At 35.3% G+C, this 21,598-nt stretch overlaps 1 protein-coding gene across 8 annotated transcripts in view; it reads left to right on the top strand.

Moving 5' to 3' along the window:
* The first annotated feature begins 2,710 nt into the window (after positions 1 to 2,710).
* Positions 2,711 to 21,598, top strand: part of XRN1 (5'-3' exoribonuclease 1) — a 37,506-nt gene continuing 18,618 nt past the window's right edge. For all 8 annotated transcript variants that reach the window (XR_004842149.1, XM_035895306.1, XM_035895307.1 and 5 more), the window contains exons 1-25: positions 2,711 to 2,939; positions 4,287 to 4,384; positions 4,758 to 4,867; positions 4,957 to 5,067; positions 5,307 to 5,389; positions 7,605 to 7,692; positions 7,821 to 7,989; positions 8,205 to 8,272; positions 9,277 to 9,411; positions 10,811 to 10,877; positions 11,678 to 11,783; positions 12,164 to 12,253; positions 12,403 to 12,559; positions 12,908 to 13,027; positions 14,037 to 14,206; positions 15,045 to 15,165; positions 15,263 to 15,361; positions 17,034 to 17,137; positions 17,660 to 17,791; positions 18,498 to 18,660; positions 19,115 to 19,228; positions 19,697 to 19,795; positions 19,960 to 20,075; positions 20,942 to 21,088; positions 21,467 to 21,556. Coding sequence is in view for 7 of the 8 variants with exons in the window: in XM_035895306.1 (XP_035751199.1) it covers positions 2,737 to 2,939; positions 4,287 to 4,384; positions 4,758 to 4,867; positions 4,957 to 5,067; positions 5,307 to 5,389; positions 7,605 to 7,692; positions 7,821 to 7,989; positions 8,205 to 8,272; positions 9,277 to 9,411; positions 10,811 to 10,877; positions 11,678 to 11,783; positions 12,164 to 12,253; positions 12,403 to 12,559; positions 12,908 to 13,027; positions 14,037 to 14,206; positions 15,045 to 15,165; positions 15,263 to 15,361; positions 17,034 to 17,137; positions 17,660 to 17,791; positions 18,498 to 18,660; positions 19,115 to 19,228; positions 19,697 to 19,795; positions 19,960 to 20,075; positions 20,942 to 21,088; positions 21,467 to 21,556 (2,960 nt within the window). In the remaining variant the exon portion in view is untranslated. The remainder of the gene's footprint in view (positions 2,940 to 4,286; positions 4,385 to 4,757; positions 4,868 to 4,956; positions 5,068 to 5,306; positions 5,390 to 7,604; positions 7,693 to 7,820; positions 7,990 to 8,204; positions 8,273 to 9,276; positions 9,412 to 10,810; positions 10,878 to 11,677; positions 11,784 to 12,163; positions 12,254 to 12,402; positions 12,560 to 12,907; positions 13,028 to 14,036; positions 14,207 to 15,044; positions 15,166 to 15,262; positions 15,362 to 17,033; positions 17,138 to 17,659; positions 17,792 to 18,497; positions 18,661 to 19,114; positions 19,229 to 19,696; positions 19,796 to 19,959; positions 20,076 to 20,941; positions 21,089 to 21,466; positions 21,557 to 21,598) is intronic.

Here is a 21,598-nt window from a genome sequence, read left to right as displayed (position 1 = left end):
GGGCCTTCGGGAGCCCCCGGAAGCCTCAGTGCCCGACCCGAGGTCGCCGTTGGCGTACAGCGGTGCCGGGAGCCTGCTGCTGGAGATCAGCGGCGCGGATATTCGCCCTCCTCGTTCCGTGCAAGTGTTGTTTTCGGAAGCACCCGCCCGAAACTACGCTCTTCTTTGAGGGGGTGCCCAGCCCGCAGCGTTTCCCCGCAGCGCGGCCGCGGCCGGCTCCCTGCGGCCGGGCTCTCTCCTCTTTCGCTTTTGTTTCCCCACGGCCGCGCTCCTCCCCAGCCTGGAACTCGGCCGTGCCTCCCCGGCACCTGGCGGCCCTTCACCCCCCGAGTTTCCTCGTTACCGGGCTCGGAAAAGTTACTGCTGATGACGACGAGTGGCACAGTAATGACGAGGGACAGCTTTTACAGCGCTCCTGCGTTGCCTTGTTGTGTGCGTCTGACAGTTTGCTTTGGCAGCAAAAATGAGAGATACGTTAAAGCCTGAAAAAGGAAAGCCGTAAATAATGCTTCTAACAGTCAGGCAAAAAAAGTCTTGTTTTCAGAGAAATCATGTTTGGTGTCTGTTAGATATAGGCTCTTTTCATTATAATTTTCAACTGGCATTATGGATGTGGGTTTATAGCCTGAATAAGGATGTTCTAAGAGGAGTTGGATAATGACTGAAGGCATGTTTGAGTGTTAATAATTTTTTCCTGAACAGGCAGCATTTTAAAAGATTAAAAAGCTGTTGTATCAATACATCGAAGATGCCCTGCCCAAGTGATTCCAAACCCGGAAGTCTGACCCTTCCTTCTAGTTTCAAAGCAGTTTTCAAAGCTTAGGTCTTTGTTTATTATTTGTTGGATTTCACTACGGTGGCTTGTATTGCCCGTGTAGCAAGGTGGCAGCCGTGTGTGCTGGCTTTTCAGCCGTTTTGTTGAAAGCCTGGGCTGCTCACTGAAATTGGTGGCAGCTTTAAACTTCTACTGAAGAACTCTGAACTGTGGCAGCTGAGGGAGTCAGCATGTGCATGCTTTGACCAGGGGAACAGCAGCAGGTGGTAGTATCTATGATGTTTTCTGAAGGAGGCTGTTCGAGCTCTTAAGATAAACAGAAAGGGCAACTCAACCTTGTATGCTAGTGCTGGTGTTGTTCTCTAGTTAGTCTTTCTGAAGACTAGATGAAGTTGTTAGCTTATGTGCGATACTTACTCTTTATAAAAGAGAAAAGAAAATGTCTAGATTGTTACCTGTGATACTAAGCTTCAACAGTAGCATGCATCCCCATTCTTCCTTTTCTCTGCCAGACCACTTGAATATACAGTCTGATACATGCTAAGCATCTAGATTAGGATTTCTGTTTGCTATTACAGAAAAAAACTACCCAGAATAAAAGGCAGTTCCTGTGTAAAACACATAATTTTTAAATTGTGCTATAGCTGTGCTTTTTAAAAGGTCATCTGTTTTCCATGTACATGTTGCTTCCATATAAAAGCTTTAGTTTTCATGTCTTTAGAATGCTGCCTGTGCAATGCCCTGCTCTCTCGTTATCTGAAAGTGCTGCCTGTTTGGATGATGTGATGTTTGAGCATGTTGAGAGCAGTTTGGTTACTGAATTTAACTGTACTGAAGCTCACTATACACAACAGAAGACTCAGTATTGCAGGTGACTGGAGATCCTTCCCGATCCTGCCTCTTGTTTCTTCTCTTTGTCATTGCTCTTTCTGAAGCAGTTAGGTTTCTTTTACATCTGGGTGATAAATACATGTCCAACAACATGCCTTTCAAAATTAGGTAAAGGCAGCAATACCACAGAAAATCATGAAAAGTTAGCAGTGCCTTTTTCCAGTTGTAACAACAGGAGGATTTTCATGAACAGTCATATTGGTGGATTAAAGAGTAGATTGGTTTATTGCAAATTGCTCTTATGCAAGTTTGGTGGGTTTTGGCAACAAAAAGATAGATAACAACAGCTCCTTTGCTTCATATGTTTAATGGTGTTTGTGTTCTATACGTTGCTTGTATACATTTGAGGGAGGGTTTGTTCTTTAAAAGAAATTTGGACTGCTACAGATAAGGCTGTTAGAAGAACAGAGAACTAGACAGAAAAAACCCCGCACTTGGAAAGTGTGGGAAAGAAATCAGTGTTATCACTGATAACTCTACTGCTTTTGGTGGTAATTGCCACTCTCAGGTGGCTAAAGAGAGGCAGCATGCAGTGGTCACGGTAGGAACTGGTTAACAGGGGAGATCCCTAAAGCTTCTTCAGCTGGCTTTGCTTTTGAAATGCTGTTGGAAACAGCATACTCAGTTTTGTGCAGCTATGCAAGATTGAATCAGTGAAATGTGTGGGATTATAAAAAAATAAAATCTCTTCCTGAAAAGTGTGATTTTTTTTATTTTTTTTTTTTATTTACTTTTCCCTGATACAATTTAGAAGATTGGCCAGGCACAGTGGACAGAAGTCCTGAGGTACCAGAAACAATCAGGATAGGATAGAAATCCATTCAGATTACTTTCTTCACTGGGAAGAATAATAATGGATTGGAAATGCAGACAAACCCATAACCAGTCAAGATATTCTTAGCCTATTGGCGTGCGGTAGATTCCGGGGAGGTCTTCCCACCTGAGCTCATTTCCAGAGTTCATCAGTCTCAGCTGTGCCTTGGGCAGTAATTGTATTGCTTCAGCTGTCACCAAAGGGTTACTAACTGTGGCTTTTGTAGATTCCAGAATTTGACAACTTATACCTGGACATGAATGGCATTATACATCAGTGTTCACATCCAAACGATGATGATGTTCACTTCAGAATCTCAGAAGATAAGATTTTTGCTGATATTTTCCACTATTTGGAAGTACTATTTCGCATTATTAAACCAAGGAAGGTTTTCTTCATGGCAGTTGATGGAGTAGCTCCAAGAGCAAAAATGAATCAGCAGCGTGGGAGACGTTTTAGGTGAGAATATTTGTTGTTGCTCTGTCTTTAGGATAGTAAACGCTTAAAAAAACCCCAAACAAATGTATGCCATGAAAAGTGAAATATATTATGAGTGGTCAAGCCTTTGACAGTAGCTTTAATTTTTAGTTAGATGGGGGTAACTACCTGTAAAATATTAATACTTAAAATCAGGATTCCAAAAAGGAAAGTTTGCCTCTTACTTAGATTTTTCTCTATGTATGCGGGACTTGGGAGCAGGGGAAGCTTTTTTCCCTGTGAAATTTTCTGTGCAATAAATCTGCAGTGGAGCTCTTACAGATGTCTCCAATGGCCTAATAACCTGTGAGAGTCTTTGGCATTTGTGCATGCTAATTCTAGATACGCTTTTTTGGTAACTATAATGGAATGTTCTTTGACAGTCATAGAAGAAATGAAGTTTCTAATGAAACTGTTTTCCTGTTGATACCAGTTAGCAAGCTAGCTCAAATACAGAGCTGCAAGTAGATTTCACGATGTTAAGAATTATATTAATGTTTTGGGAGGTGTGGGAGGTTTTTCGTAGACAGCTGTAAGGAAAGCAAGCCAGTGGTCAGACAGTACAGGAATGGTGAGTGAAATGCAACAGAAACAAACTGGGGAAAAGGGACAAGAGAAAATACTTTCAAGCTACTGGGGGTTTTTTGTGGGGTTGGGGGGGTTGGTTTTTTTTGTTTGCTTAGGTTTTTTTTAAGGAAAAAAGGAGGTTCAGAGAAATAAGAAATTAAGAAAGGGTTCTAAATAAAAAATTGGAGCAGAATTGAGAGAAGGACAAAAATCTAATGAGATTGGTGGGTTGTCTTTTTCTGGTTCAAAAGCATTTATGAAATCCTTGGCCAAGAAAGGCTAGGATGATGGATGGATGGATGTTTGTTTCTCCATTACTAGTGATGATAAATTGTTATTCATCTCACCTACTGCTGTGGTATTCCAAACTTGCTGCTTTGTTTAACTAAATTACCATTGTTGTTTTGGGATAGCATTTTCAAATGTTTAGATCCCGACTGTTCCTACTTTTTCAACATTAATTTGCTTTCATTGTGATCAGCCATTGAATGATCATCTTGGTAATCTAAATATTAACTGTATTTGAGTAATGACAGATTATCATAATTGCTAGGGGAAAAAAAGCTATTTTTAAGCCTTCCAATTGTATGATAAGTAAGGTCAAACTATTCAGGAGTTAAAATTTATCTCCTTTGTTTTTTAAACACACTTTAAAAAATCAACTATATGTACTTTGTCAGTAAAGCTGTACTAAGGATATTAACATTTGAATAAGGAGATTCTTTTTCTACTCCCTCTCCCCAACTGTTTTTTTTGGTTTAGGTCAGCCAAAGAGGCAGAGGACAAAATAAAAAAGGCGTTAGAAAAGGGAGAAACTCTTCCTACAGAAGCCAGGTTTGACTCCAACTGTATTACACCAGGTAAGATAATTTGTTAATTACTTAAATTTAAGTGCTTAGATTTATGGCTTTGCATCTGTATTTTGGCATTATTTTCCTATCCTAAGGCTTTTTTTTTTTTTTTTTAAGTTAGAGGACAGAATCAGTAAAGGCTCAAGTAAGTCGGTAACACGGGTTTCAATAATTTTTAGTAAGGCTGGAATACTGTCTCATTCTAAAAAGTTTTTAGATTGCTATAGAAAAAACGAAGTCTCTTGGGGGGAAAAAAAACAGCTGTCTCCTTCATATCTTGCAGAATTTTTACTTGTCTTTTTCACTGATACTTTTGATATATAAATGCAGTTTTGAATGACTAGTGAAAAGCTTTGTGTTTAACTTAGATTTCTATTTTCAGGAACTGAATTCATGGCCAGATTGCATGAGCATCTTAAATATTTTGTAAATATGAAGATTTCCACAGACAAATCCTGGCAAGGAGTAACAGTCTACTTATCAGGCCATGAGGTCATTTTATTTTGTTAATATTTTATTTTAAATAAATTTTTATTTTATAGAAAGATACTTACTGATGAATTTTGGGGTTTTTTGTGCAGACTCCAGGGGAAGGTGAGCATAAAATTATGGAGTTCATCAGATCAGAAAAAGCAAATCCCCATCATGACCCAAACACAAGACACTGTCTCTATGGCTTAGATGCTGACTTGGTATGTGCGATTAAAATAACAAACAACAGATGTTTATAAAGTGTATATGTCTTTGATGTCTTCCTAAGCACATAAGGTTCTATAATGTTATTAAACAAACATGTAATTTTGTATTCCTTCAAACTTTTGAATTTGTAATGAAACAGAACAGCAAAATTTCTTTATACTGCTTGAATCTTAAAGTAACAGTTTAAAAAGAAATAATGAATTAAGACCTTTCTAATATCTCTTTGTAATAGATTATGCTGGGGTTAACAAGTCATGAGGCACACTTTGCGCTCTTAAGAGAAGAAGTGAGATTTGGTGGTAAAAAATCTCAAAGGTGAATTGATTTAACTTTACTCTTATTTTATGTATGATGAAACTAAATCCAAAAGATACTGGGTCACTAAAACGGGGTGGTTGGTTTGGTTTTTTTTTTTTTTTAATTCATTGCATACTAAATTAGTCTTAGTTTATTTTTGTGTTAGAAAAGACATGAAATTAGAGAAATCAACTTGCTAAATTGTGCATTTGAATTTGTTTACATGAGTAAATGTATGCTGTCAGGACAGCTGATAGACAAAATCCTTAGAGCTTTGGTGTGTTGTACTTCTTTACTTATATTATGAATGGAGCAGCCCAGGCTGTACTGACACTGTTTCCATAATTGTCTTATGCAGATACTGACTTTTAAAAATGTATTTGTATCTCTGAGGTTTTGTGCATATAAGTAAATTTCTAGAATAATTGCTAAAATAAACTCTCTTAAAGTGGCTGAATGGATGCTGTTATTCTGAATTTGTCCATTTGAACTTGTGGGCTATAATCAGTGAGAACAAGGGGATTTATTCAGAACTGTCCATGTAAGTGGAGCTATTCTAAGTAGTAGAAAAAGTAATTTTACAGCTGTGACTTTCCTTCAAAGAAAGACCCTAAGCATGTCTTCAGTGGATAAAGGGAGGTGGTGGGAGACACAAATAAACTTTTTTGATACAAAAAGGATTTTAGATAATACAGTGATAAATCACATAAACATTCTAGATAAATGCATCAGTTTTGCTAATAAATGTTTTTATTGCCAAAGATAATATGATAAATATCAGAAATTAAGTATTCTTTTCGTAGTCTTCTGCAGTCAACTTTTCACTAATATTCATTCTGTTGATGGTGTTGGCATGTAACATTGTAATGTTTTTAAAAGACCTTAAGTCTAATCAAAGACAAAAGTTAGATTCCCATTTTTAAAAAAAATAATATAAAATAAGTGTGATGACCTTTTGAGGCATTAATTAAATAAAGTTTGAAATCAAAAGGTTAGGTGTCTTCTTTTTTTTTCCACTCAAGCACTGTTCCATATTTGGCTCCTGTTGTAATTTCTGGATAATATTGCTCATTACAGGATTTTACTTCTGGAAGTTACAGGAATTGCCTTCTGTCAATATTGCCACTTTATGAGTACTTACAGTTGGAAATTTGAAAATACTAAAAATACATACAAATTACTGTCAGCAGTTTCGTGATTAAGAGAAATTACTTGTTTTATCAGGATTTTCGAGTCCAGTGCAATGAAGAACAAGGGGCAGAATGTCTCTAGAGTCTTAGAGTGTCACCCTGGATTTGCCAATATGAAAATTACATTTAAAAGTGGCAGAATTGAATTTGAAGTTCTATGCAGCCAAACGTAGCTCAGAGTTCATCTTAATAGTCTTCATATTAACTTGTGTATCACACAGATCTTCCTCAGGATTTTGGCCAGAATCTACTGTGTTTGTGTGAATGCACAGGTGTTTAATGCTGGTTTGTCACTGGAGGTGGTCCCAGCTATAGCGTTACACTATCTACAAGGTGAAATTGTCCTCTTAGGAATTTAAAATATCAGTCTTTAGCTCTTTGATCTTTTGGTGTAGGTATTAACTGATTTTGGCCTAACATTGGTTTAGGTATTAAGTAATTTTAGTGAAGAGAGAAAAAGAAGGCAGAATGGATGTTGACTAATTTATGCCATAAATAAACAGTAGGTTTGTAATTTTTTTGGTGCTCTGTCGAAGACACTAGATAATACATATGGAGCATATTTTCACATTGAGGATATTCTTTTCTACCAAGAAGCATTTCAAATGACTACAAATGTAACCCAGCCAGTTTAGACATGAACCTGTGTCTCCGTACTCAGAGTAGTTCTAAAACACCTTAAAAATATATTGGGTTTGGTGCAAAGTTAGGTTAGGTTGTCCCTCATTTGCACAATGTGAAAATTACTTAGGAAAGAGTTAATGCAACATACAACTCCACAAAGCTGCCCTGCATTCTTTAGTCTAGCTGTTTCCCATACAGTGCAGTCACATCTGCTGTTGAGAAGATTCTAGTGCAAAATTTTATAGACTCAAACCAGATGAATCCTAAAATAGATTCAAAGAAATGTTTATATGTTATTTTTTCTGCAAGGATGTAATTCTAGTAAGAGAACTTGGTTTTAGGTAACCTTGGACTGATTAAATATTCATGTTGAAAGTGTGTTTATAAATAATTAACTTAATATTTTGAATAATTTACAGAGCATGTGCACCAGAGGAAACCACATTTCATTTACTGCACTTATCACTGATGAGAGAATATATTGATTATGAATTTTCACCAGTAAAAGTAAGTTCTAATGGAACTGTGATTGAAGAAATGTGTGAGTCGTTTTACGTAAACATGATAATAAAAATTATGCTTCTGTGTTTTTGGTTTTTTTCTTTTTTCCTTCTCCCCCACCTTCCCTCTCCCAGGACAAGATTTCCTTTGAATATGATATTGAAAGGATAATAGATGATTGGATCTTAATGGGTTTCCTTGTAGGAAATGATTTTATTCCTCATCTACCTCATTTACACATTAACCATGATGCACTGCCGCTACTTTATAGAACGTACATGGCTATCTTGCCAGAACTGGGAGGTAAGAACAGTAAATTTAGTTGTGGAAAGTAGAAACGTTAACATTCCCGTGTTAATATTTATTGATCTTTTTAGCCATATTAGAATGTGTAGCATTTATTATACTTTCTTTAGACAGCCAGCACAATTGCATTCTATTACCTATGGGGCATTTAAATTGAAATTTTAAAATTGTGAAATTGTTAATTTAAAAAACATATTTTATTTTCCCAATAGGTTACATAAATGAAAACGGGCATCTGAATTTAAAACGCTTTGAGAAATATCTCACAAGATTGTCAGATGTAAGTAACTTTGAAATTACGGTATAGTCTGTTGAATATAACCTCAATATAGTGCCCTAAAACACTGTAGTTCTAATGAACTGTTAAAGGACTGTTTTACAAGTGGTTCAATCAGCTGTTTTATCATTTAACTGATGGGATCCGATCAGTTGTTTTCTGATCTTATCATAACATAAAAGAAGATTGAATCATTTGATCTGTGTTTTAGCCAGCATCTTTTAGTACTGTAAGTCAATGAGGATTCACCACTAGAATCATGGTCCTCAATTCTCACTGAGTAGTGAGCGGCAGTACTGGGCTAAGCGTGCTGCGGGCAGTAATGTCCTTCGCTTCCCCTGCTGGTCAGTTTCTTGTGGGGTAAGCCACGTCTGAAGGTCTTGGAGAGCAGGATTTTTTGCAAGTTTTTCATGAAGATCACTGGTAAAGAGCAGTGAAGCATTAGTATCTCTCAAAGGCAGGCATCAGCATTCTTCATGAACTAACTGGTGTATAGGAGACGGTCCTGTTAAGTGCCACTGTAGTAATCCATCCTAGAGACGAGAAAAGGTATAGACCATATAGGAATGGAAAAGTCTCTGCCTTCTGCTGGACTTGGAAGGAGGAAGTTAATCTGCTGTCCCTGCTTCAGCCCTGTCTTCTGATTCTTGGGTAGAACTATGGAAGTGTTGGGTGTGTGGCACAAGACTGTATTACCCAGAACCTACAAACTACTTCTACTTCTAGAGTTGATAATGAAGTGTGGAAGTTATCTAACTCTTTTTGATACCCATTCCTGCATTACTGAAAGAAAACAAAATATGGCTTGGGTATATGTTATATATTGCTAAGAAAAAAGATTTTTAGTATTAATCTATTAATTTAGTTGTAGCTCTAGGGCAAAACATTTATGTAGGAATTACTCTGGATGTAATCTAATGCACCTACTTAAAAGACATTGTTAATTTAGCGCTCTAAATTTGGCATCCCTCAAATATTTCTAAACTTACTTTAATCTTTCTGCACAGTTCGATCGTGAACACTTCAGTGAAGTCTTTGTAGACCTAAAATGGTTTGAAAGTAAAGTAGGCAATAAATACCTCAACGAGGCAGCTGGTATTGCAGCAGAGGAAGCCAGAAAAAATAAAGAAAAGAAACAAAAGGTTAGTGTGTTACATGTGCATTTTTGGAAATAAGTATGTTACTTCTTGCAAATCAATAGTTTGATATTAGACAAATTAAATGGCATAAACCTTTGTTTTGAGATTTTTTTTTTTTTTTGAGATCAGAAAAGGTAGGAAAATATGATATTTAAGGAACTGCCTGTATACATTGCTGGTTGTGAGTGATGAAATGGTTAAATCAAGGTCAGGTTCTCATGATTTTTGAAATCTTGTAAACCTGTAACTTAATGCTTTATGTCAATTTAACTGTTCCTCAACAGCAGCAAAACTTACTTTTAGGTGAGTTATGGTCAAACTTGCTATGCTTTATAATTTTACTTTTCATGTATGTCTTGGTTTCAGCTGACTATTTGACAATTAATAGATATATTTTCATTTATATAATGTAGATAATAATATATATATAATAATAACTATATATATAATAGATATAGATACATTTTCATTTGCGCAAGCTATCACAGATTGGTTATTAAACTTGCAATTCTAGATATAACTACTTAATAAGGAACAGTGCCTTTCTCTGTATCTTGTCTCTGCCCCGCTGTCACGTTCCCCACCACCACCTGCATTGGCTATCCTTCAGTATATGTCTTTAGCACAGTGTACAGTAGCAACAGGAAATTCCTTCAAGTTTAATCTGTCACTGTATAGCAATATCCTGTTCTTTAGTGCAGTTTGTGGTTTGTAGGAGCAAGAGGTTGGCTCTTCCTTTAATAAGGTGTGCTTTATTTGTGGTTGTTTTCTTATTTGCCACAGAGGTTTGGAGCAGCTGTGTAGTATTAGCTAGCCATCTTGACTGATCCTTTGAATGGCAATGACAGTCAGGAGCTTGCGTATCTCAGGTACAGGGGAAGAGGGCCAACTTAATGATTCCGCTTATTGAAAGCTACTCAGTGCTGTACACAAAAGACAGTGTGTAGTGTGAGAATGAAGTGAATGTTTGGCTTGTTTGACTCTAAAACACAATTTCTTGTATCCTTACTTCCCATAAAAGTAATTTGAACTCTTAAAAATATATTGATTAAAAATGTGATTGCATACTGGTGCTGTAGCACAATGCATGATGTAGGTAAAACTGCTTAAATGAGTACTGCAAAGTTTCAGAAATAGTTGTATTTTGGAAAACAAATATTCAGATGTGTTTAAAAGGTAGTTGAGATTTTATTTGAGACTGCTCCTTTGTCTGATCTGTATGGATAAAATCATTTTTCCTAGGCAATTACAAGAGAAGGAAATGTAGTGGGGTTTATACTAAATAATAATAATATTTATGCATCTTGATTGTAGCATTTTGAGTTGCAGATTATATGGTTGTGCATGAGGTATGTGCATATTATTCTGTATTTTTACTTTATCTCAAATATTAATTTAACAGGCTCAGGAAAATTCTATATGTTTGGCTGCTTTAGAAAAAAATGAAGGTGAAGTTGTGACCCCAAAAAGTAAGTGCAAATAATTTTTCTGTATACATATAACAAAAGAACTCATTAATTTATGTATAGATTTGGAAGATCTGTAAGAATTTCATGTTAGAGATTACCTTAATCTAAATGAAAGAGTTGTGTAGTTAGCTACTGGGGAGATGGAGCTGTACTTCACTGGCTTATGGTGAGAGGGAGTGGGGCTAAAGCTTTTGAAGTGCTTCTTACCTGACCAGCAGTTCCATGATGAATTAAAGGAATGAATGAGCAAATCTTCAACAACATCATGGTTTGGATAATTGTATGCTTGTGTATTTTATTATACACGTGGGGGCAAGTGAACAGATTTTTCTATGTCCTTGGGGGTTTGGGTTTTGCTGATTGTTTTTAAACTCATTCCACTTGTAGGAAATGTCTTGTTGCTCATGTTTTAAAAATTAATGTAAACAATGTATAAATATTACTCCATGATATAAGAGGATGTTACTGAAAAAAGATTAAATTTTAAAATTTATTTTGATGTTTTCTTAAATTATTTTCTGATGGCTTATGTATTATCTTCTCTGTTCTCATAATTGGGCTACAAAATGGGTTGCCTGTCTTTAAATGGAAAAAAAAAAAAAGTTCCAGACTTTCTCTGGGGAAAGATTTTGTTTGATTTTGATTGCTTCATGTTACTTTCAGTGCAAGGAAGGTATGAAGACCTATAACTTTATTCCTCAATTCACAGTAACTGAGTATCTTCAAACCTTATTGCAGTAGAGAAGTGAATGTTAATCTTTTTTTTTTTTTTTTTTTTTTTTTAATGACTGCTTTTTCAGCCGTGTTGGAAGATGAACCAGAAGATGATGATCTGTTTGAAACTGAGTTTAGGCAATACAAAAGAACTTACTACATGACTAAAATGGGTGTAGAAGTAGTTTCTGAGTAAGTGTATGCTTTTTCTGCTTCTTCTTTTTTCTGTCTTTTTTTTTTTTTTTTTTTTAAATGCCAGAGGTAAGTCTTTGCATATATCTTATACAAGACAGAATATTCATTCATGTCGAAAATGGAGAACACATGGCAGTGTACTGCAGTGGTGATGCTTCTGGCTAATGCAAGAAGAGCTGCAAGTCACGTTTTCTGTAACAAGTGTTTGAGGACCAGAGAGAAAAAATCCATTGGTATTAAATGAATCTAGAAAACTATGGTCTTATTAGGTTCCTAAAATGCTCTGTCTTCGTTCCTGTGTACCAAGGTGCTAAGTAATTTTTATATACGGGTGAAAATGAGAAAAACTAGTAAGTATCTTTCCTTTTTCTTTTAAGTGACTTCTTGGCTGATCAAGCTGAATGTTATGTCCAGGCAATACAATGGATTTTGCATTATTATTACCATGGAGTTCAGTCATGGAGCTGGTAAGAAAAAAATGTCAAATGAGAAATTGCTGACAGTTAAAGCAATATTTCACCTCTTATGCTGGGAACGTTTAATGTAGTTCTGTTTCTGATCTGTGAATGCTGCTGTGCTGTAATAAAGTAACTTAAGAGGGTTTATTTCCCTGCAGGTATTATCCTTATCATTATGCACCTTACCTGTCAGATATTCGCAACATCGGTGAACTCAAAATCAAATTTGAACTGGCAAAACCTTTCATGCCATTTGAACAGCTTCTTGCTGTACTTCCAGCAGCTAGCAAAGATCTGCTACCTAAATGCTACCAGGTAGGATATAGAATTAGATCCCATTTATCTACCACTTACTGGTTGCCTGCTTTATTTTGAAGTAACTCTTTTCTTGATATTTTTGCATGTCCTCTTAGTTGTATTCTACATTTTAGGTGTATAGTTAAATACTTCTATTTCTTACTCTTCTCAGTACATTGTTAAGTTAGTAATAAATACAAAATTTTGCATTTGCTCAGCAATTTCAGACTAGGACAGTTAAATGATAAAAGTTGAATTCCTGTTCAGCCTTGAATTGGTTTTAATACCAGCCTTCCTCTATCTCTTCCTAAAATTAGTGCTAAATTGTCTCTGATACAGTTTCATTCCTCTGTTGCATTTTCCTAGCATTTGATGATCAGTCAAGACTCTCCTATTATAGAATATTATCCACCAGATTTTAAAACTGACCTAAATGGAAAACAACAAGAATGGGAAGCTGTAGTATTAATCCCATTTATTGATGAGGTAAGTTCTTTCAATGTTTGCTGTCTAGAAAAGCTTCATAACAAATCTGCTAAACTTCTTAATTAATCAACAGTTAGACATGCAATTAAATGGAAGTTTAAATTAACACTTGCTAAGACCATAGAAAAATATAAATGTTTGCTGCCTGGAGAGTAAGGCTAGATTAAGTTACCACAAGGAAAGTTAGCTTCAAGTGGCAGAAGTCTTAAGTAAGGGATGTGGACTTCTTGTTTGTTCATGTTTTTAATCAGTTAATAGACAACTTAGATTCTTTGAGAAAAAAATTCTATACCTATATACATATAAAAATACAGAATGTTTGTAGGTAAAATAAAAGAAACACTTGAAGGGGGGAAAAAACCAAACAAACAACTCTTTTTACAGAAAAATCTCTTCACATGAACACCAGTAATGGGTAGAAGACTTTTAAGTATAAATCAAATAGTAACATTTTCCTTTTGCATATAGGGTAACAGTATTATATATGTTGTTGTAATATCTTTTATCGGATTAAATTTGAGCACATCAAAGAGCGGATGAAAATAAAAGTGCAGATTAGATGTTAAGATATATACAGGTTGTAGGGTGTGTCTGTCAGTTGTTTCCATAGTTCACAGTGAAAGGTTGACAGGACTTAGTCATCTCACAAAAGATGACAGTTGCTGTGTCAATGACCCATAAGGTTTTGAAGCTTTTTCAGTAGTTATTTTGCAGAATTTTATGATAACATCTAAAATATTTTTAATATTTCTTTGTACATTAAATGTAAAAGGCAAAATATGGCTAGCCTTTGGAACCAAATTTGCGAAAAGGTAATCTTTATTTTCCAAAGCCATTCCATGGTTAATTGTATTTTTATCGGAGACCTGGGACATGAGGAAGGATGAGGCTGCAATTAGAAAATTAACACATTAGCCAGAAAAGTGCAGGTATCCACTTTCCTGGTGTAGATGTTTCCATGCTAATTTTTGTTGCCAGTTTCACATATGCTAATTTCTCTAAAATTTAGAAACGACTGCTGCAGGCCATGGAATCCTGTAATAAGTGCCTAAAAGAAGAGGAGAAACAAAGAAATACTCACAGTGCTTGCTTAATGTACTGGTATGACAAAGATGCAGAGTTCCAGTACATGTCACCATGGCCAGAGAAATTCCCTGCAGTAGAAAGATGTCATACGAGGTAATGCGGTCTTAACTATTTTAGAGTAGATTGAAAGTAGTTACAGTACCTTTATTAGCATTTTAACTAAAGCTTGTATATGCCAATATATACCCTGAAAAATGTGAAATGTTGAACTAGATGTTACTTGTTGCAGATGGCACAGTAAAAGTATTTGTCCCTTTTCTTCAAACATTACTTTGTAAAACAGCTGAACCAATACTAAGTCAGCAAGAACACTCTGGAGAATTACTAAACTTTGTATGACACAGAGGGTGAAAGACTGGTACAAATATCTGATAATAGTGATGATTTATCAGCACACTAAATCCAGACCATTTGTAAAAAAATAAAAAAAGTAAGCATTTGGATCCAGTGCAGAGTTGAACACAAGTGCGTTAGTCACTTTCTTCTCACTGAAATTAGCCAGCGTTATTTAACACAGGCTGAGGTTTCAAGATTAAATGGAGCATAACCTCAATAATAGTCAAACTTAAAGCAAAATAGGGGAGGAATGTGTGTTGCAGGATTACACTCAGTGAAGAATGAACAGTTGTGAAGATGAATGATACTGTATAGAACCGTTGCTAGTTTAGAATTTGGCAATTACAGAGAATTAAAATGGTGAGATTGGCAAATAGCGTGGCTTGAAGTTTTGTCTTTTTCTAAATGAGTAGTCTCTCTGCAGCAGTAGCATGGGTTTTTATAGTCCTTTGTATAGCCTCCAAGTAGCTTAAATTAATTGCGACCTTACAGGAAATTCAAAGGGTTTGTCAATTAATGAATGTTTGAATGAGTAGTGATTGTTTCTAGAGCCAAAGGTCAATCTGTATGAGCAAATGTGCAACTTGTTTTTTAGGTATAAAACAATACCTTTGGATGCTTGGCATGTAGAAATAACCCACAATAAGATAACTAAAATCAACAAGAGTGCATTATATTTTTGTGGATTTCCTACTTTAAAGCACATTAAACATAAGGTAAAAGATTTTTCTCTTTTCACATTTTCAATTGTATTTAATCGATAACTATGTAAGAGTTCAAGTAAGTTTTATGTGCTGTTTTGTTTTTACCCAGTTCTATCTTAGAAAAAGTGGCGTACAAGTGTTTCAGCAAAGCAGCCATGGAGAGAACATGATGTTGGAAATCATAGTTGATGAGAACTCAAAAGAACAGGTAAGCATTCTGTTCCTAACAAAACAAACAAAAGCACACAAAAAAACTTGTCATAAAAAGACTGAATTTGTTAAATAGTTAGATCTGAAATGTTGCTTATTTAGATGTCCTCAATAGTATATCATAGGAGAAAAACACTGAGTAGTACTGAAAAAGTTTTTTAAAGAAATTAAAACCCAAACATTTCTTAAAAAAAAATAGCTAAATATACCAAAAAGGTCATTTAAAATAGTATCTTTAGATTTTTTAAAACTTTGTGTAATGCTTTGATTTTAAAACAAGCTTTACGTAAGAGTTGTTAAAATTTGATTAATAGAAAGGAAAGTGAAATATGGTTCAAGGCCATTGAATTAATTGCTGGAATAAGAACTCTGAAGTTCTTAACTCCCAGCCCAAAATTGAGACCATTAGGTGGTAGTATTCTTGGTATATATTTTGAAAACATTGGCTGAATCAGGTCACTGGAAAAAAAAAACATCAACAGTATTAGTTTACACTGAAAGCTTTTGTTGGCTGTTGGAGTCAACAGAAAAAATAAAGTCCATTTAGGGTTAAAACACTAAATTTGTGCAGGGGACAGTCTAGAATTTTGGGAATCTGCTGAAAGATTCAAATTTGTCCTGACTTCAGAATATTCAGTGTCAGTCTCCTTAGTAGAGTTTCTGGTATTTCTCTTGTGGTAGCCATCAGATGTTCTCAGGTAAGGAGCTGGTGAGACTCACACCTGACTAATTAATAGTTGAAATGGTATAAATGCAAGAAAGCAGAGTCTCCAGACCAGTGCCCCTTATCTTTTCTGTAGCTGAGTATATAGACGTTTTTTCTTTTTTAATCAGTCTCTTTATCAACACAGCAGACTGACACTTTCCACTGAAATGAGACTGTTTGATAGAAGAGTTAGAGGAAAGACTTCATGCAGAGACATTAAAAAGCAAAATATTTTTTTAAATCCTTTAAAAGCCAGCTCTATTTAATATTAAAAATACCAGGTAGCAATAGACAAATCCAGGAAAAGACAAAAGTTTCCTAGATAAATAAATAAATAGAACCAGGAAAGGAGAGAGGAGGAAAACAACAAATAGGATTTTGTGGTAGAGAGATAGGGAGAGTGAATTTTCAAGATATGAGGCAAAAAGAATTTAATAAGCCACAATAATAGATTAAAAAATAGCAACACTCAGAAATATAGAACATAATGTGAGACTAAAATCACAGATGCTAGCAAAGTCCTGGATGCAAGTGCTGTTTCTTTATTTCAGTGAGATACAAAAGTAAAATCTGTGATACAAAATATTGCACTAATCTTAAATTGTCAGTTTGCTTATTGTGTCTCCCAGACACAAATGGTTCTAAGTGATTTAACAAAAAAAGTGCATGGTAAGCCTATACCAGAAATTTAAATCAACCCAGATCTTACAACTAACATGTACTATATGTGAAGAGCCACATTTGGAATACAATACTTTGTCCTCAAAAATGAAATATGATTCTAATCAGAGATCATGGAATATGTATCAAAATACAATTTGATACGCTAAAATGAACTTTTCTGCAAGAAAAGATGTTCTTTGACTAGAGTAATTTTTATTGTAAAACCAGTTTGAAAATATTTTAACAAAAATCTGTTAATGTGTTAAACAATTAGTAATAGTAATTTCTGCTTTTCTTTCAGGTGGTAGAAAATGTTGCCAGTTTGATACTTGGAAAGCGTGTTTTTGTTAACTGGCCACACCTTGAAGAAGCCAGAGTTGTTGCTGTGTCAGATGGAGAAACTAAGTAAGCGACATTTCGTAGATAGTTGTTTGTTGTCTTTATTGTTTCATTCAAAATAAGTTCCTTAGGCTGTACAAATGTTTTGGTTTTATTGTAATACTTGCTAACAGCAAATTAGTCCAAATGTATCAAAGGCAACTTGGTGGAAGAACCCTTGTTTTACCGTTCTTCTGAGGTTTGGTTATCTCTGTAGAAGTCTGGTCCTTCAGTATTTTGCTATAGATGTAGAAGTTTGAGAGAGCTCATTCTCAACTTTGAGGGAAAAATGCATGCACAGAAATTCGCACAGAAATTCACACAGAATAATGTAAAAGAGAACATTTCTATGCACTCTTCCTTTCAGCACATGCACTGGTATTTTTTATAAAAAATACACTGTGTGACCTGTTGTGGAAGGGATAGAGAAACAATGCTGCAAGTTCTCCATTGCAAGTAATTTGTAACTATTTTAAGTTTTGCTTACAATTGGTTATGTCTAGATTAATCTTATTTGGTTAAATTCATACCTGTCACAATATTCTCAAGGTTTTATTTGGAAGAACCACATGGCACACAGAAGCTTTACACGGGAAATGCAGTGCCCCCAACTAAAGTGGCATATGTTGGAGATAAGGAACAAAGCATGTGGTTAAAAGACGTTCAAGGCATTTCAGAGCAGTAAGTAACTGAAAATTCAAGTGTAACTTTGCATTTTATAGCTTAGCTGTGTTTTGTTGCTGTATTACAGACCTAAGTAGCTGCTGCATACTTGGTGATAAAGGCTAAGAGGTCTGCTGAAATTTTAAAAAAACAACAAAAAGAGCTGTTGTTGAAATTTCAGAATAGATCAAGTTAGTCCCTAATTATTTAAAGTTAGATGCTGTTACAAAAGATTTCTCAAATGCATGAGTTTCTGAATTTACTCTCCCACTCAATTTTTACTGGTTTTAGTACTCTGCAGTTAGAGGACGGATATGTAGTCATACAGTATCAAGTTACAATTTTAATAGCTTAGGATTGTTAAATTTGAATACAGATCTTGCTCTTCTAGAGTGTTGGTGCCCAGTGAAACACAACTGAGATACAGTAGCTTGCCATTTTATTATCTGTCATTTGAGTTAAACGCCTTAGTTACCCCTAACCCTTCCCACTGCCAAGGTAAAATGTGTTTAAATTAACACACTTAGCTACGTAGTGATGGCTGTGCAACAACAGATAGGCAATTGGCTAAGCCATTTATCTTGGGTATTTTTTATGAAACAGGAAGCAACCTATTAGAATCCTTTTGTTAAGAGCTTTTTTTTTTAATTTCAAGAAATAATTCCACCCTCTTGGTTCAGTTCTGTTTATTGTAATCAATCTAAATGTTCTGTTTTGTATTCAGCTACCAGAGAAGAAAAGGAATAATTATTCATGAAACATCGATAGTTGTATATGCTCAGTTACTCACTGGTAATAGGTATCAGCTAAACCAAAGTGGAGAAGTTTATTTGGAGAAGCAGTGGTCAAAGCAAGTCCTTCCTTTTGTTTACCAAACTGTTGTCAAGGTAAATATACAAGTTCAGTATGTTCTTGCACATAGCTCCTTACTCCATTGGAGCAGGGAAGAGTGTGTGCTCCTTTAAAACAAAAGAATGAACAGAAATAAGTGTCTTAAATTTGTATGATTTATTGTATAAAAAAATGTAACATGCTTAGGAAGGTATTTTGTCACTAAATTTGGGACCCTGTTGCACAGTTTGGAGATCTTGCTGAAAAAAATGGCTTTTGTCATCTTTTTACTGATGGTATTTTGAATGAAGTACAGTAGTGGTGCTCTATGAGACAGCATAGTTGCTTCCATAACAGCATTTGTAATATAGCATTAACTTCTTTGCCTTCAATGAATTATTTCAGGCTCAGATAATGTTGTAGAATAAGCGTCTACTTATGTGAACTTTTTGATTATTCTACTGGAATTGAACGATATCTAACATTATCAATTTTGTCTTTTTCATGTAGGATATCAAAGCCTTTGACTCTCGTTTTTCAAACATCAAAACTTTGGATGACTTATTTCCTCCTGGAAGTACAGCCTTTATGTTGGGATCTCCTTACTACGGCTGCATGGGAGAAGTTAGTTCCAATAATTTTTTTTTTTTTTTTTCCCCCTAGATTTCCTACTTGCAAGCCTAAGATAATCTAAGATGTTGTGTGGCAGTAGTGGTCATTTGCTGGCTAAAATTTTAAATCAAAGATTCCCTGATGTTAGTTAGAGGAGGAGGAGGTTGTTCTGCTTTCCCTGTTGCTGTTGATGGCATAACAGGAAAAAGTTAGCATAGCTTGAATGCAGGATTATTTTTATTAAATATTTGGGATCATTTCAATACATACAGTTCCCATTTTGGACTATTGCCACTCATTAATTCTTTTGATTTAGTGTGTCTGTGAGGAAGCAGTATACAGGTCTTGACAAGATGATGAATCCTAAAGCATCTCTGTGCCGACTGCAGCAAAAGTGTTGATAAAGTAGACTACAAGGTCTAGTATCCAAAGACTGCTGGTTTTAAAAAATATTTTTAACGCGTTGTGTTTCTCTCCAAGGTTCAAGATTCATGTGATGTGATCACAGAAGGTAGAATACGTGTAGTTTTCAATATTCCGTGTGAGCCCCAGCTTGATCCTTTAATACAGAACCAGCATGTAAGTGCTTCTGGTTTTCTAGTAAAAGCTTAAACAATGTGTCAAATACATTTTGACAGTGGTAAATGTCTATAAGGGATGCTTCCATATTATTCATTTGCCTTTTGTATAAAAATCCTTATCCTTTGGGAATTGCCAATATTTTTTGTTTGTTTGTTTTAAAGAAATATTCTGTGAAATACAATCCTGCATATATTTTGGCCAGTCGTCTTGGAGTAAGTGGATATCTTGTCTCCAGATTTACAGGGAGCATCTTTATTGGAAGAGGATCAAAGAGAAAGTAAGTTCTCTTTGCGAATTCTGACTGTAGAGAAGCTTCTAAATTCTGATACAACTCTACAGAATTTCTGCTATGTTTAAGTCCTGTTCTTATCAGGTGTATAACTGTTTTGTGATGTGAAGCTTTCTTTAAAGTATATTTGCTGTAAACTAAATTAATATGCAGTGGGTTTCTCTCCTATTGTAAACTTCTTTTTAGTTCTTGGTTTTGGCTTTAGTATTGTAGAAAGACATAAATGACTTTTCTGGTTAGCTGTTTGCATAACTGAAGCAGGAGTTTGAACTGACTTTGCCACACTGAGAATAAAAAGTGGAACTGGGATGTAATTTCATTCTCCCTTTCATTATTGCTAGTATAAAGGGATAATAATTGTCCCTGTAATTTTTTTGAAGAACTAGTTAAGACTAAAACTGTTTAAAATACATAAGGGAGGCAGTCCCTATAGTTCTCTGAATGTCAGAATTGTGATTTCCTAGGACAGCTCACTAAAGGAGTGGTTTATGCTCGAGCATCTTCCTGTGACATAACATGTACATTTGTTCCCCACTGACTGTTCAGGGACATCCTTCAACATTTTGGTAAATGCTAGGCAGATAGTGGTTGATTAGACCTCAGTTAAGGAAGAAGGCTAAAATACTCCCTACCCTCCTTTGCAATAATGTATGGGCATGCATGTGGACAGCTAACGTAGCACAGTTTATTTCCTGTACCATTTACAGCTGTCATGATGCGAACAAGTAAACAATACAATAAATTCAATTTTTCTGTGGTTTAAGGCTGAGGATGTATTTTTATGGGGTTTTTTAATATGTGTACACACATGCATATATATTACTGTAAGTTAATAAACTTTTTCTTACTTCCAGTCCTCATGGAGATCACAAAGCAAATGTGGGGCTAAACCTGAAGTTCAATAAGAAAAATGAAGAAGTTCCTGGCTATACTAAGAAAGTTGGAAATGAATGGATGTATTCTTCTGCGGTAGAACAACTACTTGCTGAGTATTTAGAAAGGTAAATACTGGATATGAACTTCATCCAAATTGTCCACCTTCATATCAGTCTTTGGATTTCGTCTTCTGGACACATCTTCTAAGAACTGATGAGTTTACTTTTGGAGATTGCTTAATGGAATTCCTTTTATTCTAATATTCTACGTCCAACAGTCTCTCCTTCCAAGGAGAAGCATTTTTGGGGATAGAGTAATTTTGCTAGCAGCTTACCCTTGACAAATTCACAGTATGGCACTTAATTAAGTTAAAAAAAAAAAATAAAAAAAATCTGTCTGAGCTCCAGAAATTTTGGAGCCCATCAAAGTTTGTTTTGATGAGGCTTTTTTGTGGTCTATGCTGATGTGAAACTAGATTTATCTACCATTTATTTATTTTTTAGGGTCCCTGAACTTTTTAATTATATAGCCAAGAATAGCCAGGAAGATATCTTCTATGAAGATGACATTTGGCCTGGAGAGGATGAGAATGGGTAAGCCATCTTTCTCCCTTTTTTCCCCGTCCCGCCCCCCCC

The sequence above is a fragment of the Egretta garzetta genome, unplaced genomic scaffold (assembly GCF_000687185.1).
Source record: "Egretta garzetta isolate BGI_Z169 unplaced genomic scaffold, ASM68718v1 scaffold425, whole genome shotgun sequence".
NCBI lineage: Eukaryota > Metazoa > Chordata > Aves > Pelecaniformes > Ardeidae > Egretta > Egretta garzetta.
This window is presented reverse-complemented; position numbering and strand designations above follow the sequence as displayed.